The sequence below is a fragment of the Ornithorhynchus anatinus genome, chromosome 7 (assembly GCF_004115215.2).
Source record: "Ornithorhynchus anatinus isolate Pmale09 chromosome 7, mOrnAna1.pri.v4, whole genome shotgun sequence".
In the NCBI taxonomy this organism is placed as follows: domain Eukaryota; kingdom Metazoa; phylum Chordata; class Mammalia; order Monotremata; family Ornithorhynchidae; genus Ornithorhynchus; species Ornithorhynchus anatinus.
This window is the reverse complement of record NC_041734.1, coordinates 42,930,804-42,944,782: the sequence shown is the minus strand read 5'-3', so window position 1 is coordinate 42,944,782 and position 13,979 is coordinate 42,930,804. Positions and strand designations below refer to the sequence as shown.

At 46.0% G+C, this 13,979-nt stretch overlaps 1 protein-coding gene across 1 annotated transcript in view; it reads right to left on the bottom strand.

Annotated features, from left to right (window-relative positions):
• ANO7 (anoctamin 7) overlaps positions 1–13,979 on the bottom strand; it is a 57,361-nt gene that overhangs the window by 5,009 nt on the left and 38,373 nt on the right. Inside the window, exons 11-18 of the mRNA XM_039912736.1 lie at positions 12,086–12,229; positions 11,869–12,006; positions 11,023–11,121; positions 10,565–10,667; positions 7,839–7,950; positions 6,313–6,367; positions 5,582–5,679; positions 1,902–2,050 (exon numbers count right to left, since the gene is read on the bottom strand). Of these exons, the coding sequence (XP_039768670.1) occupies positions 1,902–2,050; positions 5,582–5,679; positions 6,313–6,367; positions 7,839–7,950; positions 10,565–10,667; positions 11,023–11,121; positions 11,869–12,006; positions 12,086–12,229 (898 nt within the window). The remainder of the gene's footprint in view (positions 1–1,901; positions 2,051–5,581; positions 5,680–6,312; positions 6,368–7,838; positions 7,951–10,564; positions 10,668–11,022; positions 11,122–11,868; positions 12,007–12,085; positions 12,230–13,979) is intronic.

The following is a 13,979-nucleotide window of genomic DNA, read 5'->3' as shown; positions in this document are numbered from 1 at the left end:
TTGACTTGCCATGGGCGCTGGCCCCAGAGGCAGTTAATGCCTCTGATGTGCACATTAGTATCTTTTTAACTTGCTGTGAGGATCCTCTTCTGTTTCAAAGTCCTTCACCACTTCAATCTCTGGATTAATTTCTTTGAAAATTGATAATAATTGGCTATTTCCCTCCTAAAAATCAACCTGAGTACAGGGAAGATGAACTTCCAAATCCTCACCCTCAGAATCATTTAACACTTTTACTGTTTTAAATGGTATTTAAGTGCTTACTGTGTGCTAGTCATTGTTACTAAGTGGTGGGTAGGTACAAACTAATCAGATTAGACACCATCCATTTCCCACATGGGGCTCTCAATCTTAATCTCCAGTTTATAGACGAGGTAAGTGAGACATAGAAAAGTAAAGTGACTCACCCAAGGTCACACAGCTGAAAAGTGAAGGAGCTGTGGTTAGAACCTAGGTCTTTCTGACTCATAGGCCTGCGCTCTGTTCACTAGGCCATGCTGCTTCACTTCTACCCTTCCCTGTCTGCCTCAGAGGAAATTCAAGTTTCCAGTGCAACATGTCCCTGGCAGGATGCTGAGAGTTGTGGCTGCTCAGAGTAATTTGAATTATTCCTTGCGAGGGGAATCCCAGATGGAGCCTCACTATAACCAAGCCCATTATTGCTGGACCTCACCCAGGGACTGATGATTTCACACACTATTTTCAGCCAGCGTTACTCTGCAAGAAAATATATGTATCCTCTTCCCTTAAATTCATTGTGATGAAATTGCCTCTGGATAATAATAATAATAATAATGATGGCATTTGTTAAGTACTTGCTATGAGCCAAGCACTGTGGTATATACAAGATAACCAGATCAGAACCATTTGAGCATGGCTCAGTGGAAAAAGCACGGGCTGGGGAGTCAGAGGTCATGGGTTCAAATCCCGGCTCTGCCACTTGTCAGCTGTGTGACTTTGGGCAAGTCACTTCACTTCTCTGTGCTTCAGTTCCCTCATCTGTAAAATGGGGATTAAAACTGTGAGCCCCATGTGGGACAACCTGATCACTTTGTTTCTTCCCCAGACCCATGCTCTTTCCACTAGGGCAAGATGCTCTGGATTACACAGGCTAGAGAACCCTAAAGAAATCCAAAAGTCATTCCCTTCCCTGTGAGTTCCCACAACTGAACATGCTCTAGAGCTTTTAAAATTTGAAATGTTGTAGCCTAGTGAGTATTCACTGGCTCTGGAGTTAGTTCAAGTAGTAAATTATTTAGATTACTGAACGCAACAGGACCCAAGTATCCCAGGTGATTGCTTTTTTAGTTAGATTTGGCTATAAAATTTATTGATGATAATAATAAAAATAGCAATAAAAATACCTGAATTAGTTTGTTTCGATAACCAGGTGGTTATGGTAAAAGAATTAGGCTTTGAAATTATGAGATTTTTTTTAGCACTTGTAATGTTTTATTAGGAAGTTGCATTAGTAGCTATAAAAAAAATGGTCATAATACACTAATTCTTCTCTGGAGAAAAAAAAAAGGAAACAGAAAAACCCAACCCATTGAGGCTGCAGGGCCTGGGTTTGTTTTTTTTAATATAATACTTACTATGTGCTAGGCACTGTACTAAGCCTCTGGTAGACAGAAGCTAACAGGTTGAGCACAGTCCCTGTCCCACATGGGGCTCACTGTATTAATCCCCATTTTACAGATGAGGTAACTGAGACCTACAGAAGTGAAGTGACCTGCCCAAGGTCAAAGAGCAGACAAATGGCAAAGCCGGAAACATTTAAAGTGCTTGGATGTGGTAATTCCTAAACCTCAGTTTGGGCCCTCTCATTCACCCTCTTACCCACCCCGTCACTCTTACCATGCAGAAAAGGAACTGGTGGGAAGCCAAAATGTGTTTCCTACCCATTTCCAGGTATTCGTCAAATAGCCCCTCGTTTTCCAGGAGCTCATAGTCCACTTCCCACTGGTCCCGCAGAACGGCGCCCGATGATTCCTCTTTCTTTTTCTTCTTTGAATTAAGCCTATACTTCTGCCATCTGACTTTCAGCTTCCTGGGGACCAAAAGAAGTCCTTGAATGGCTCAGACTGTAAAAGATTCCTTTTGAGCTCTTTGCTTTATTGAATTAGCAAGAGCCAAGTCTTCATGCCGAGTGATTTGGGGGGGGGTGTATGATAATATGATTATAAAGAGAAGCAGCATGGCCTAGTGGAAAGAGCCCAGGCCTGGGAGTCAGAGGGACCTGGGTTCTGATCCCAGTTCTGCAACTTGTCTGCTGGGTGACCTTGGACAAGTCACTTTAATTCTCTGTATCTCAGTGACCTCATCTGTAAAATGGTGATTGACAGTGAGCCCCACGGGGCACAGGGACTGTGTCCGACCCAAGTATCTTGTATCCAGCCCAGCTCTCAGTACAGTGCCTGGCACTGGTAAGCGCTTAACAAACATCACAGTTATTTGGGTAATAGCACTAATAATAATAGTAAGTATCTGTGATTCTCTGGAGGTATACTCTTATGCCTATTTGCACCATTAGGCTCACTGGCAAGATACGTTGGGAGGAAGTCCTTGAGTTTCTATACTGTAGCACGTTTTTACACAGCGGGTATCTGGACAGTTTCAACAACACTGCTGAAATAATAGAAGCTGTTGTCAAGGGGGCCTGAAGCCAACCTGGCTCTTGGCCAATTGCCAGGAGAGGTTTTAGTTCTCTTGCTTGGAAGCAAACACCAGAACGATATACATTTTCTTTAGTTTTTCAGATATTTCGAGTCTAGATGAAACGTCTGTGTTTTCTCTCCTTGGTTTTGAAGCGGGGATGGCATGTGCTTTTCTAAAAGGGTCTGACAACTGGTCCTGAATTGTATTTCTGGATCTCCCTTATTCCCTTAATCTCTCTTGAGCTCCTTCACCTCTGCTGAAATGCTATTTTGTTCCCTCCTGAACCTGGCTAGGATGACACTGAGGAAAACAAAGCTAACTTAGGGTTTATAGAGGAGGAAAAAACTCTTCTCAGAAATTAGACACATTTAGTCCTGAGAAAAGGCAGTTACAAAGATATCTAATTATGGGCCTCAAGATCCGGGAAAGTCTTTATTCGGGTTAAATGGAAATCACCTATAACTGAAAGGGAGTAAAGATTCAGATCAAGTTCCCAAGAGGGTTTCACCTAGGAACTTCAGCTGAGAAATCAGCTGACCAGTATCCTATGGAAAAGAAGGTATTCCCTGGAACCACAGACCAGAAAAGGACTCCACAGCATAATGATTAACATAAAGTGGAGTTTAATAATTAACTATTTTTCAAAGATCCCAGATCCACCTTACCCAGAAACCAATTCAGGGCCCATTTCCCTGTCTTTCCTCTCCAGTTGCCCTATTCAAGTAAAAGAAACCAGATCTGAGATCCTGTGAGATTCCTGCTGATTGAACTCCTAAGCTAAACACTATGCCCTTTAAGTGAGCCCTGTCTCAAATCTAACGGTTGGCTCATCATGCAGGGAAGAGCGTAGTAGATAAGGTTTTTTTTTTATTTTCATCTGGAATGTTTTTGTTCTTTTATTCCTGGAAGGGAACGTCATTAAGCTTTTCTACAAGATTCAGGAAAAAAAACCCAGCGCAAGAGGTTGTTTACACCCTGAGACTCTCAGGTCAAAAAGAAACAAATTTATGGCTGAGTGAATTCAAGTTGTTTGTTTTTATGGTCTTTGGCAAGTGCTAACTATGTGCTAGGTACTGTACTAAGTGCTGGACTAGTTACAAGGTTGGACACAGTCCATGTCCCCCATAGACCTCACTGTCTTAATCCCCATTTTACAGATGAGGTAACTGAGTACAGAAAAGTGAAGTGACCACCCCAAGATCACCAACAGACAAGTAGCGGAGCCAAGATTAGAACCCAGGACCTCTGACTCCCAGGCCTGTGCTCCTTTCACTAAGCCAAACTGCTTCCCATCATTTCTTCTTAACTAAATTCCTTGGTCCTTGTCAACTGGTTCTCTCTTTATATAGTACTTTACTGGGATACAGAACTGTTTGACTTTTCCCCCCACCCTCCACAAAACACACACACTGTTAGCACAGGGAGAGGGAAGAGATGATAGGGAGTCTAAAGTGAGGCGGGAGAGAGGGAGCAGGCTGGAGGAGGAGGGGACTGGAAAGGGAAATTCTGAGGAACCGGGAAGACTGGGAATGGTAAAGGAAGGGGATGGGAAGGGACCAGGGGAAAGGCTGACCAATAACTGGGGAAAAGCTGAACTGAACGCAGAGAAGGAGTTTGGGTAGAAAGGAGAAAAAAATAACTATATCAAATGTTAAATTCCCTGCAAATTCTAGGTTTTTCGGGTTTTAGTTCAGAATAGACCATCATAGCTTTCGTCCATCCTGTATCTGCATATCCTTGGGAGCTGAAGATTATTTATTTTATGGTATTTTTTAAGCGCTTATCATCTGCCAGGCACTGGACGAAGTGCTGGAGTAGATACAAGATAATCAGGTTGGACCCAATCCAGTGTCAGTCAGTCAATCATATTTATTAAGGGCTTACTGTGAGCACTTTACTAATCACTTGGGAGAGTACAACACAATAACAGACAAATTCCCTGCCCCCAATGAGCTTACGGTCATTGGGGAAGCAGTGTGGCTCAGTGGAAAGAGCCTGGGCTTCGGAGTCAGAGGTCATGGGTTCGACTCCCGGCTCTGCCACTTGTCAGCTGCGTGACCTTGGGCAAGTCACTTCACTTCTCTGTGCCTCAGTTACCTCATCTGTAAAATGGGGATTAACTGTGAGCCTCATGTGGGATGACCTGATTACCCTGTATCTCCCCCAGCGCTTACAACAGTGCTCTGCACATAGTAAGCGCTTAACAAATACCAACATTATTATTAGTATTATTATGGTCTAGCGGGGGCCACAGTATTAATTACCATTTTACAGATAAGGTAAGTGAAGCACAGAAAAGTGAAATGACTCTGCAGACAAGTGGCAGAGCCGGGATTAAAACCCAGGTCCTGCTGGCTTCCAGGCCCACAGGCTATCTAATAATAATAATGTTGGTATTTGTTAAGTGCTTACTATGTGCAGAGCACTGTTCTAAGGGCTGGGGTAGATACAGGATAATCAGGTTGTCCCACGTGAGGCTCACAGTTGATGCCCATTTTACAGATCAGGTAACTGAGGCACAGAGAAGTGAAGTGACTTGCCCACAGTCACACAGCTGACAGGGCACGCTGCTTCTCAGAGCCCACACTGCTTTTCAGCAGCTTGCTTTGGCTCATTACTGATTTATCGCTTTCCAAGCTAGTGTCTTCCTTTAGACATTAAGACCGATGTGGGCAGGGTGCGTGTCTACCAACTCTGCTGTATTTTACTCTCCCAAGCACTTAGTACAGAGCTCTGCATAAAGTAAGCACACAGTGAATACGATTGTTTGATTCTGTCTGCTTTCTGAGGCTTTCCAAGGCCAAGTCCCTAGACCCTCCCCCCGGTGCCAGGCCTACACCCAGGACTGGCAGGGGCACGGTTCCTCTCTCCGGACTTCAGCGAGCCCCTGACGGCAAAGTCCCTCTTCGAGGGCATCACTTACGGGAAGACGATTTCCTGAACGTTGTTGATGATCTGTTTCCCCACCATGATGACCAGCAGCTCCTGGGCCAGCTCAATGAGGCAACCTCCGGCCGCACACTGACAGAGAGGGAGGGTAGTCGGGAGGTGAAGGTGGAGGTACGTTGGCCACTCATGCTGCCCAGCCTCATGCCCACCCTGGCTGTCGGGGGTGGCCCCATGCCCATGGCCCGCGGGCTGACCGAGAGGCCTCGGTCAGAGAGCAGTCTCAGGGCTCCATCCTCTTTGAGGAGAGTTTGTATACCTCAGGGGTTGTACTATCTTTAGATTTGTGGTCTTCTCTTTCACTAGGCCAATTTTACACCAACTGGGAAAGGCGGAGAAATTTTGGTTGGTTCTAAGAAATCTGAGGTAACCGACCCCATGTCTGAGCTCAGTGGGTCCTTTTTCCCAAATCAGAACATCTCATGGAGTTTTGAAATAGAGAGCTAAAGGGTATCCTTGGGCTCCCCTCCCCACCTTTTACTTCACCTCACAAGCAGTAAATGTTATGACCTTCTGCATTTCACAGCTGCTTGCATCTGGCCTCTGACAGATACATACCAACCACACCCGGCCCTTGCCACACCCCAGTATCACCAACTTCCTCAGATTCTTGGCAGATGGGCCTCATCCTCCTTCCCAGTACATCCATTCCGCTTTCCTCCTCCCAGGGATCTTATCCTCGTTTATCCTTTCCCTCAGGATACTCACTTCCTCATTGCGAATTCCAAATAAGGTCAAATAATGTCCCGGATAACCTACAAATCTGAGGAATACGAAGAGTTAAATCTTAGTGGGGCCGAGACCCCAGTTCTGAGTCTCTTGTGGTTTTTTTCCATCATTTTTATCAATCAATGGTATTTATTGAGCGCTGACTGTGTGCAGAGCAATGTTCTAAGCCCTTGGGAGAGTAAAATATAACATAACCTCTTCCCCTATCTGTATTTTATTTTAATCCCTGTCTCTAGATTTTAAACTCCCCAAGGGCAGGGATCATAATAATAATAATGATGGTATTTGTTAAATGCTTACTCTCTGTCAAGAACTGTTCTAAGTGCTGGGGTAGTTACAAGCTAATCAGTAAGTGCTCAACAAATACGATTGAGTGAATACTATCCCTGTTCCTCATGGGGCTCAGAGTCTTAATCCCCACTTTACAGATGAAGTAACTGAGGCACAGAGAAGTTGACTTGATCAAGGTCACGTGGCAGCCAAGGGGCAGAGCTGGAATTAAAACCCAGGTTCTTCTGACTCCCAGGCCAGTGATCTATCCACTAAGCCACGCCGCTTCCCTTGAAGATAGTATTTGTTAAGCAGTTACCATGTGCCAAGCACTCACCATGTGCCAAGTACTCTTCTAAGCCCTTGGGTAAATACAAGGTTATCAGGTTGGATGCAGTCAGAATGTCCAGGGGAGAGGTGGGTGGGGTAAATAGCGGGAAGAGGGATGGTAAGAGGAGCAAAAATTTCTTTGTCTCTGCCCTGCTACTTTCCTATCTGGTCTCTGAGTGGCTCCTCGGATCAGAGCCGGTTAGAGAAGTGCCGCTGAAGTAAAGGGTCTTCTGTGAGCGCTCACCGGTATGGCTGGAATGGCTTGTACCGAGGAGATTTTCCGGCCTGGCCCTAGGCCTCTAGAGGTTGGAGCCTAGGGTACTTGCTCCATTAAAAGAGGGTTAATATGGATAGGGCTTCAAGCCAAATTTTGGGGTTTGAATTTGCGAGTGTCTTGAATCAAGCCCAGGGGGTCAGGAGAGCAGTGGACTTGGCTACTGATATACTGACCCAAGAAATTCCACTGAAATTCACTTAAAAAGTCCTTGGGTTAATCCAGATGGTCAGTTGGCACCGAAACCTGGCACCTGCTGAATGTTGCCCGATTTAGAAGCCTTTCAGTAAGGCGTCCCGTATTATTAGACGGTAAGCTCGTTGCGGGCAAGAACTCTGTTGCATTCTCTCCAGCGCTTAGTACTGTGCTCCGCGCATGTTAAGCTCTCAGTAAATACCACTGATTGATTAACTGGTTGTTCTGCACATAGTATGCACTCAGTAAACACCATTAATGATGATGATATTCTGATCTTTCTGCCACAACAGTTGAGAGACATCCCTACCTTGTGATTGTAAAGCTATGAGCCTCCAAGATTCTGAGGAATTAGACAAAGCTGAAGGAACAAGTTATGACCGACATACGAATGAGAAAGGGGATTAGAAAATTTGATCTCAGAGAACACACTGACCTCCCCTTGAAAAAGGCAATATAGGCTGGAGAGGAGTAGAAGTTGACAAACTGGAAGACAAACACTTTCAAGGTATAAGCATCTTCATTCCTGCTCTGGGTGCGGTGCATTTCTGAGGAAAGAAAAAAAACCCCAGAAACACAAAATGTTAACGAATCTCTGACCTCCAAAAATCCTAAAATTATCTTACTATGTCAGTATCTCTATCATCAGCATCCTCCTCATCAAAGGTGCTTTCTATGTGCAGAGACTTACTAAGTGCTTGGGAGAGTACAATGCAATGGAGTTGGCAGACACGTTCCCTGCCCTCAGTGAGTTTACAATTTAGAGGGGGAGACAGATATTAATATAAATAATTGGCATCTACTGATTCAGGATATAGAGTAGAGACTCTTCTCTTCATTTAGGGAAACACCTTGGAATCCCTTGTGCAACTGAAGAAGACTGATGTGAAATTTTTGAGCACTATTTTTCATGTTTTACATTTTCCCAGTTTGTTCTAGCTGTCCCCAATCCACACCTTATCTGCAGGTGATTGATTAATGAGCGTTGGGCTAAATCCAGATCTCCCAAAACTTACAGGAAGCTTGAAGGGCAGACCTGCGAAGGGGTCTGATGACCTTCCCAACCAAGGAAGGCCGTGTGTCTGTCTGTGTTTGCGCGCGAACACACCGAGCAGATTATGTTGGCCTAAAAGGAATATTAAGAAATGAACTCCTCTTGAAATTCACCATGGATCTTGAAACCTAGCCAGCCAGAATCTGGTTTAGCTTAGAAGATGCTAGCCCAGAGACTAGAGAAGGCGTCTGGAAAGGCACAAAAAGCAGGATCCTGGTATAACTCGGGGATATTGACAAGCTGATGATTCGATCATCTCTTAGAGACACTTCAAGAAGCCTAAAAACCCCTCCCCTTAGGAATGCCTGAACTGAGAAGAGATGATAGAGGTGGGAATGTCAGGGGGCCTGTATTTCTCAGGATCCAACCCAACCCTTAGAGAGACCCTGTGAAAGATACAAGTTGCGAGTGTCCGGAGGCTTGTGCTCATCCGGATCCCAAACATGTCAAGCCTCCTCTAGACTGAGAGTTCGTTGTGGGCAGGGTCTACCAAGTCTGTTGTAGTGTACTCTCCCATGTGCTTAGTACAGAGCTCTGCACACAGTAAGCACTCAGTTGATTAATTGATTGACAAAGTGAGGGCCAGGTTTACGGGCTGGAGAACAGGGGGTGAGAACAGGGGCTTTGCTGTCACCCGAGAGTCACTCTGTTGATGAAGCCTTCAATTCCTTGAAGCACGGGTCCCTCTTGGTTGGAAAATATACTTTAGTGAACCCCGCTTTTGACAATGACCTGCTGGTTGGGGAGCCCCCTGGGCCTATTTTGGCCACTCGCTGCCCTACCTCCTTTTCTTCTTTCTAGTAAATTCTGCAGGACTCGCCTGCTGCATTCCTCCACGTTCCAGCGTTAAATCACCAAAATCAAAACCACCAAAGTCAAATCGCACAGTCAAATCAAATTCAGTGTGGTGAAAGCCCTGTTGTTAAAATTGACTCCAAGATTTGATGCCAGTTGATTTATTTTTGACAATTGTTCTAGGTTCCCAGGATTAAAAGTCCCACCCTATCTCTATTTCTCCAGCTCCCCTCAGCTTCTAGGATTCTGTGGGCCTGCCACTGCTGAGAAAGCTGGGTTTTTTTCCACGTTTCTCCACAACCCTAATCTCTCCCTGACCTCTTCTCGCCTATTCACATAGTGGTGTGAGGCGGAAGAGCAGAAGAGTATCACCATCCTCTTGCCCACATCCTGCTTCTAACCTGGAACACCCTCCCTCCTCATAGCTAACAATTACTCTGTCTCACTTGAAAGTCTTATTGAAGGCACTTATCCTCAAAGAAGTCTTTCCTTTCCTTTTCTCCCTCTCCTCTTTGTGTTGTCCCGACCTGCTCCCTTTATTCGTCCCCGACTCTCAGCCCCACAGCACTTATGTACATATATGTAATTCATTTATTTATATTAAGGTCTGTCTCCCTTTCTAGACTATAAGCTTGCTGTGGGCAGGGAATGTGTCTGTTTGTTTTATTGTACTCTCTCAAGTGCTTAGTACAGTGCTCTGCACACAGTAAGCACTCAAATATGACAAAGAATGAATGAAAGATCAAAATCCAGTGCCTTGTGCTGATTCTTCCCTGGTGTCAGTTAGGGATCTCGGCCCGAGCTTGGCCGGGATCGTGATGGAGCCCTGGAACTCAGGGTCCTGCAGCTTGGAGTGCTGTTATTTTGCTCTCTCAAGTCTGATGGGAAAGGGCAGTTGTTTGTTCAATTATGTAACTCTAAGAGAGAGAGATTTTGGCAATTTGATTTTTGTGGCCTTTGTGGCCCTAAAATGCCAAGTCTAAAACATGGCTCAACTCACACCCCTTGCGACATCTACATCTGATGGCCAGTCAACACTGCACTGTCAATCCATCACCCTTGCACTTCCATCTTCCTTAGTTTCCTAGTTGCCATCAAAATCGTGTTCTTCCTCTTTCGGCACTGCATTCCTTTCATTTGCCCTGGTCTTACAGGTTTACAATCTGGCCGGAGGATTTCCCACCACTGTCGGTACTTAAGCAATCCCATACTGGCTCAGGCCAATGGTCCTGTCGGCTCAAAATTTCATCTCCATCAATGCTATCATTGATGTTCGGTGGCTTTAATGGTACGATGCGGATTCTGCCACTTACCCCATCTGGTCAGAATCCGTGCCAGAGCGACGTACAGTTTGGAAAGGATGAGGATGAAGATGAGATTAACCACGGAGCCCGTGAAGCTGGCAATACGAGATGCCTAAATCGGGCGATAGGGAAAGAAAGGAAAACAGATCATTAAAGAGACAGTAGCACACGACATCCAAATTAATCCATCAGTCAATGGTATCGATTGAGCAATTACTAGGTACAGAGCACCGTACTAAGCAGTTGGGAAAATAGAATATGAGATTGGGTAGACACGATCCCTGTAGCTTGTAGTCTGCGGGGGAAACTGATTGAAGTTACAGGTAGGGGAAATTGTAGATTCTAAGGATATGTATGTAGGTAACTGTGGAAGGGCTGGGGTGCTAAAGGGGAACAGAGTCAAATACTTAGGAGAACAGAGGGGTTGCAGACAGTGGTAACTACAAGACAGAGTGGAATTGGCTTACCAATGCTGCTACGAGAAAGTTATGGGATTTGGACACCAAGATTCCAATGATTGCCCGGTACAGGATGATGGCTATTAGGAACATCACCACAACTGCAATCTGAAAGACAACCAAGCCACTTTTCATTTAGCTTGACAATAGTATTTATTACAGAGTAGCCATTGTGTGCAGGGCCTTGAACTAAGTGCTCTGGAGAGTTAACCAACTGAGGGGGAAACGGTAAGAGCAAGTCCAAATGCAAGAATAGGGCAAGCTAAAACCCAAATACAGCCACGTCTCTGCTCCTTCCACTAGGCCATGCTGCTTCCTATTAAGCCCCCAGGGGCCTCTGTGGAAAAGAGAAAAACATCGCCAGTAGCAACCAGAGATTTTATTGATTGTATTTCTTTTTGATGGTATTTGTTACGTGTTTACTATGTGCCAGGCACTGTTCTAAGCACTGGGGTAGTTACAAGCTAATCAGGTTGGACACAGTCTTTGTCCCACATGGGGCTCACGGTCTTAACCCCCATTTTACAGGTAAGGGAACAAGTCAGTGGCAAGTTAAGTGACTTGTTCGAGGTCACACAACAGACGAGTGGTGAAGCCGGGATTAGAAACCGTGTCCTTTTGACTCCCAGGCCTGTGCTCTATCCACTAGGCCAAGCTGCTTTTATAATAATAATGGTATTTGTTAAGTGCTTATTATGTGCCAAGGTATGCCATCAGATAGATTGTGTGTCCCCCCAAAGACCGAGAGAGCTGCAGCGGACTGAAGTGCAGCCCTTAGCAGAATCTACCTGCTGAGGTGAGCCAGAACTGACCCTGAACCTGGATCACCCCCCACCACTCTGCCACCCTCCTTACCATCATAATGATGACCATCGATCCCGTCATGATGCGGCTGAAGCGATTCCGTTTGGAGAAGTAGGGTTCTTCTATTCCTGTGATCGGGTTCTGAACTGTCATTGGGGCCTTGGCGGCAAACTGGGGCCGGGGTCTCTCCTGGAAAAGAACCGGGCTTTGTCTCCCAGCGAGCTCGGGGCGCTCGGCCAGCGGTGGAGCTTTGGGGAGGGAACCTCACCTGGATGTCCTCGTAATCGGAGCAGTCCCAGCGGTAGGTCAGCGTGGCGTTCGTCCGTTTCCAATACTCCAGGAAGGTCACGGCCCAGAGGGACATGAAGATGCTGAAGAAGATCGTCCCGCCGTGGTCAAAGAGGCGACCTGCCTGCGGAGGGGAGCCCGAGGGCAGCGGAAGGAGGAGGAGGAGGAGGAGGAAGACGAAGAGGAGGAGGAGGAAGAGGAGAAGGGAAAGGAGACATTCGTGGAGATAAGAGAAGCGGCGTGGCTTAATGGAAAGAGCCCGGGTGTGGGAGTCAGAGGTCATGGGTTCTAATCCCGGCTCCGCCACTTGTCAGCTGTGTGACTTTGGGTAGGTCACTTTAACTTCTCTGTGACTCAGTTCCCTCATCTGTCAAATGGGGATTAAGACTGTGAGCCCCACCTGGGACAACCTGATAACCTTGTATGTCCCCTAGCGCTTAGAACAGTGCTTGGCCCATAGTAAGCGCTTAACAAATACCATTGTCATTATAAGCAAAGTGTGGAAGAAGGGTCTGGATGTCTTTATTGTCTCAGGCCTATGGCCTAGATACTCCGTAGCGTTCAGCGGGGCCGTCCTACGGACTTGATGAATGAATTTGATGCCGAAGTATGGCGTCAGGGTTTGGAGGCAGATTGTCTAAGGCCTCAGATCTTTCTCCTTCCTTCCCTGGGATCCATAAACTTAAAAGGGACACCAAATACTTACAGAAGCTCAGTGGAGGCACAGAGATAATTAGAGAGCTGGAAAATGAAACCTTTGAGGAAAAATTGAGTCTGGAAAAAGGAGATGGCTTAATAAAGACCAACTACTGATTAGTCCTGCAAATGGAGGATTTTATTTAAAAAGAGGCTCCAAAGGGATTTTCCTAGCCCCGTGTAGGTACTTCAAAGCACCACAGGGAGTACAGTCATTATGGAGGACAATGGGGACAGATAATGGAAGCTTGGAAGCAGGTGATGGCTTTTTTGGGCAAAATCATAATAAAAATTGTGATATTTGTCAGACTCTGCATTAGAAAATAAGCAGGATCTGCAAGCTCCCGTGCCAAATGGAGCTCACACTCTAAAGGCGAGGGAGAAGAGGTACTTGATCCCCATTTTGCAGATGAGAAAACTGAGGCACAGAGTTGTGAAGGCCAGGCTGCTGCTGCTCTGCTGCTGCTGCTCTTGCTCAACAAGAAGTACAGTTCAGCTGAAATTTTGCAGGGGATTTTTAATGGTACTTTTTAAGCACGTACTATGTGTCGAGCACTGCTCTAAGTGCTGTTAATCAGGCCGGATACAGTCCCACAGTCCAAGTAAGAGGGAGAACAGGTAGAGATGGATGTGCGAGGGTGGATGGGAGGGAGGGGGAGAGCGAGACGAGGGGTGTCTCGGATGTGAGTGATATACTAAACTCACCAACCATTTATTTTTGCGCTTTTCTTCTTCAATTAATAGATTGCCCTCCTCCCTTCTCCCCTCCCACTTCCTTTCTTCCTCTCTCCTCTTTCTCTTTCTCTCTTCCTTCCCTTTTCTCTCTCCTTTTTCTATGGTATTTGTTAAGTGTTTACCACATGGCAGCAGCTGTCCTAAGCACGGGGGGAGGCGGGTAGATATGAGATAATAATACACGCTGAGAATAATAACACGCTGAGAAGCAGTGTGGCGCAGTGGAAAGAGCACGGGCTTTGGAGTCAGGGCTCATGAGTTCGAATCCCAGCTCTGCCACTTGTCAGCTGTGTGACTGTGGGCAAGTCACTTAACTTCTCTGTGCCTCAGTTCCCTCATCTGTAAAATGGGGATTAACTGTGAGCCCCACGTGGGACAACCTGATTCCCCTGTGTTTACTCCAGCGCTTAGAACAGTGCTCGGCACATAGTAAGCGCTTAACA